This window comes from Orycteropus afer, unplaced genomic scaffold, assembly GCF_000298275.1.
Source record: "Orycteropus afer afer isolate SDZICR_OR568_19922 unplaced genomic scaffold, OryAfe1.0 scaffold00226, whole genome shotgun sequence".
Lineage (NCBI taxonomy): Eukaryota > Metazoa > Chordata > Mammalia > Tubulidentata > Orycteropodidae > Orycteropus > Orycteropus afer.
In genome coordinates this window covers 1,891,258-1,895,699 of record NW_006921813.1, presented here as the reverse complement: position 1 = coordinate 1,895,699, position 4,442 = coordinate 1,891,258, and the positions used below count along the sequence as shown (strand labels likewise).

At 40.8% G+C, this 4,442-nt stretch overlaps 1 protein-coding gene across 1 annotated transcript in view; it reads right to left on the bottom strand.

The window, feature by feature from the left end:
* The window catches only part of ADGRG6 (adhesion G protein-coupled receptor G6), a 186,089-nt gene that overhangs the window by 23,526 nt on the left and 158,121 nt on the right, over positions 1-4,442 (bottom strand). Inside the window, exons 22-23 of the mRNA XM_042782040.1 lie at positions 3,852-3,948; positions 1,073-1,356 (exon numbers count right to left, since the gene is read on the bottom strand). Of these exons, the coding sequence (XP_042637974.1) occupies positions 1,073-1,356; positions 3,852-3,948 (381 nt within the window). The remainder of the gene's footprint in view (positions 1-1,072; positions 1,357-3,851; positions 3,949-4,442) is intronic.

The following is a 4,442-nucleotide window of genomic DNA, read 5'->3' as shown; positions in this document are numbered from 1 at the left end:
TTTTAATAAAATGTATTAAAAAAAAGAAAACTACATGGAAAAAGTTTCCATGAATAGAATGAACACCCAGTGAAGGAGGTAAAATTGTCTGTGCATCCCTTTAAACCTCCCAATAGGCTCTCAGCTAGATACTTGCCACCCCATAGTCATTCATACAACAATGTATGTATTTATTAAGCACTCACTATCTAACTGGAAGTGTTCTACGTACTTGGGACACATCACTGGGAAAAAAGATAAACAGACAAATAACCCTGACATACTGTTTCATTTATCCCACAATGTTTTATCCATCCATCTGTGGTAGTTAAGCTTGTGTGTCAACTTGGCTGGGCCTGGTTGAATGGCTGGGCAGCTGGATGTAGTTATTCCCCATGGTGAGACTGGCAATCAGTTCCATGGTGGAATCCACTGGAGCAGCTGAGTGGCTAATTTAGAGATGTGGGCTGCTTCCTGTATATAAGAAACAGCTTTGAGGAAGGTCTCTAGCTTTTTGGCAACTTGAACCCTGCATGTAGCCAAGTCTTCATTCAGCAGCCTGCCATGCTCTGCTGATCTTGGGATTTTTAATGGACTTGAATCAATGGCCTGCTGTGTGGTTTGGTATTATCAGGACTGTGCCTTTTCACTTGTTGACCTTGGGTTTGTCAGCCTCAGCAGCCAGCAGCTGTCTGAGTGAAGAAAAGCCTCCAGCTTCAGTGGACCAGGAGCAAGAGGCAGAGCTGAAGCCCAAGGTTGAGGGGCTTTCACTCAGCCCCTAGAGCTTGGCACTTTGAACTCAGACTTCTAGCTTCCAAAACTGTAAGAGAATAACTCCTGTTTGTTCAAGCCATCCCATTTGTGGTATATTCCTGTCAGAGTGGTCCTAGGTAACCAAAACACCAGTCATCTGTGCATGCATGCATGCATTCATGCATCCATCCATCCACCCATCTCTATCAGCGTGTACTTGAAACTATGCTCAGCATCTGAAAGAGTAATGTAGAAACTTAGCACGGCTTCTGTCCAAAAGTGAAGTTGCTTGCAAATATGGTAAAATTAGCAGAAAATTCTCAGGTACCATTTATCTTACCTTGCAATGAATTGAAGATGGAGAAGAGGTACATGAAAGGCACATTTAAGGGTCCCCAGGCAAAGAAAGCAAAACCCCACGTCATGCCCAGCAGAAACGTCAGGCTAACCACACTGCGCAGGTTCCTCAAAACCTCTTCTCTCAGGGTCCGATTGCTTCTCTTGCCATTCCTCCCACAGATCTGCACCATTACCACGATGAACATGGCAACATTCAGGAAAAACATGACTCCGAAATATCCAGCACAGGTCACATAAAATATGACTGGATCCTGAATCCAACAGCTGAAAACACAGGAAGAAACAAGAAAGAAAGAGATTGTCACCATGTTTTGTTTACTCAAGACTTTACCACCCATCTTAGTTTACACTGCTGCAGATTTCATGACTAGGGTTCTTTCAAATGCCCTGAGAAGTTACTTTGCTTCTGTGGGTCTTAGTTTCTTCTCCAATTGTTTCATCAGTTTCTTTTCCTTTCTTTGATGACCTTCATCTTCGTAGCTAGTCATTTACATCAACAGTTAAAAAGAAACTAGGTGGCTACTTTAATTCTACCTTAATGTAAATGTTAATTGGTTCATTCCAAACCATGTCTAATCTGCTTTTATCTTGTCTGCCTGTATCGTAAAGAATGGGAAAGCTAAGTACTCATTTTCTCAACCTCCTTTGAATTTAAGGGTGACCATGTGACAGTTCTAGAAAATAATGTGGAAAAAGTCTGCTAACGGATTTTTGGGAGAGCTGTGTTTGATGGAAGGAGGCTGGCAAGGCCCTTATTCCCTCTCCTGGTGGGAATAAGGAGTCTCATGGCTCGGTGGATTAAGTGCTCAGCTGCTAACCCAAAGGTCAGCAGTTTGAGCCCACCAGATGCTCTGTGGGAGAAAGATGTGGCAATCTGGCTCCATAAAGATTCTAGCCTTGGAACCTGTATGGGGCAGTCCTACTCTGTTCTATAGCACTACTACGAGTCAGAACCAACTGGAGGACAATGAGTATTTTTGATGGACGGGGCTGACAAGGTTCTTATTCCCTCTCCTGCTTCAAATATGAAAGCAAGCTCTGAAGTTGCAGCTGATGGAAGAAAGGCTAAGAAAGCTACAGATCCTGACATTCTCAGCTACAAAACGTATGCCAATAGTTACCTACTTCCATGTTTCTTGTCATATGAGAAAAGTGCATTCGTATTTATTTAAGTGACACACACTGTGTCACTAGACAAAATAATTCCTGTTAACATAGTGGTCTAGCCGAGGCAAGACTTTAATATAGAACTGGACTTTTCTTATCCTGAAACTTCTCATGTACAGTTAAAAATTCTACAGTGATCGTAGAGTCATTTTGAGCCAAAAAATGATGTATTTGTCATTTAGAATTATATGAAGATCAAGTGTATATAAAAGGAATTTTAAAACTACCATGTGTAAAGTGTACTACAAGTAAAGCTGATATATACTGCACTTTGCAGATCCCCCAGTTCCTAATTAGTTCTATAGAAGCCTTTCCAAAAAACTCACTGCCATCGAGTCAATACCATCATAGCAGCCCCCATTCACTTTCCAAGGCAATAAATCTTTACAGAAGTAGATTGCCCCATCTTCTTTTCACAGAGTGGCTGGTGGGTTTGAACCCCCAATCTGCTGGTTAGCAGTCAAATGCCTTAGGCAGTGCATCACAAGAGCTTCTATAGAAGCCTTTAAGTATCTCAAAAACTAGATTAATTATTTAAAACAATTAAATTATTCTCTAAAATTCCGCTGTAAATGGTTGTCATCTTGTGTGATATTGTCCACACTGAAACAACTTCCACGAAGGAAAAAGCTATGTCTTGAACATCTTTGGATCCTAGAACCTGACATTATTCCTGGCATATAATACATGCTCAATAAATGAGAGTTGTTGATGACACAGTAATGTAATATACAGTGCTGGAATGCCCTGTCATAGTTGACAAACATAACTTTTAAATCTTCTTATTAAGAACACATGGATTAACTGCTACTTTAGAAATATCTTATGATAAATGTCTCCAAAATAAGACTGCTTGTCCCTAGAGCTAACCTCCCTTTACAGGGAAGTCTCCTGGAAGCTCTAGTCATGATCCCTCATTTACTCCTAGGTTTTGTGCTGTCTTTTGAGTGCTACATTAGAAATACAGAAGAAGGGATGGCCATGGAGGGAAAGGAACACAGATTGGATAGAAAAGTATTATCAATTCATTAAATGTGCATAAAAATATGACACAGATCTCTCAAGAATAAGCTCTTTAGTCATTCAGTAATTGATTCAGTCAATAAAAATTTATTGAGCACTTTCTAAAATATGAAAGACTAACTGCCAAAATGAATATAAAACTTTAATCTCAGGAACTCACTGATGTCTACATTCTCTGAGTTTCTACAGAGCACTCGTATTAGTAATGAATCGCTCACTGTTGGGAACTGCTATTTAATTTCTTGAAGATGTGTGTGGACTTGAGGAGGTAAAAATATTAGGGACAATTCTTAAACAGAATGCATCTTCTGAGGCTGGAAGATAAACTGTAGTCTTCTGAATTTGCCCAAATGGCATAGTACAACGCTAATGCGGGAGCAGTGCAAACATTTTAGGGCATTCACTTGAACTAGTCTGTGCTGTGGTGGAGACCTCAGAAACGTCATGCAAACTAACTCCAACTTTTTAAAATGAGAGCTTCCCTGCTGCCATGGAAACATACCAAACGTTAAGAAGCACGGGACGTGTACTCATCACAGATACATTCCATGTGAGCTTTTCTTACTTACAATTCATCACCTTGCTCTTTTCCATAACTTTCTTTTCCATAGACTTCATTTTGGTTTCTGCTTGCGAGAACAACTGACACCACCAAAGCAGGTAAACCTGTAGTGAAGAGACCATGACATAAACAACTCTGCTGAAGCTTCGGGAGCAGCTTCCTAAGACTGATAAAGGCAAGGAAGAAAATGACAACACTCCATACATGAATTACATGTATCTTAGACCGACAACTTGGTTAAAAACAACAAACACAGAATCCCCTTCCTTGGTGTGGACATCCAACTATAACCTGCAAAAATTTAGAACAAACCAACAAAGCTAAAACAAACATCAAAGCTCTTAAATGACAGGCATTTCGTTATTCTGACTGCTTACTGGTACCCACCAGAGAACCCAGAATCTAGCCCTAGAGAACATGCTTTCCTCAGTGATGGCCCATCAGACTGCCAGAGTTCAGACAGCTAAGGTCAACAAAATAAGGCAGCTTTTTTGCCCCTTTCTACTGCTAACCAGACGGCTGGCGGTTCAAACCCACCAGCCACTCCTCGGAAGGAAGGTTGGGCAATCCTACTTCTGTAGTGATACTGCCTCGGAAA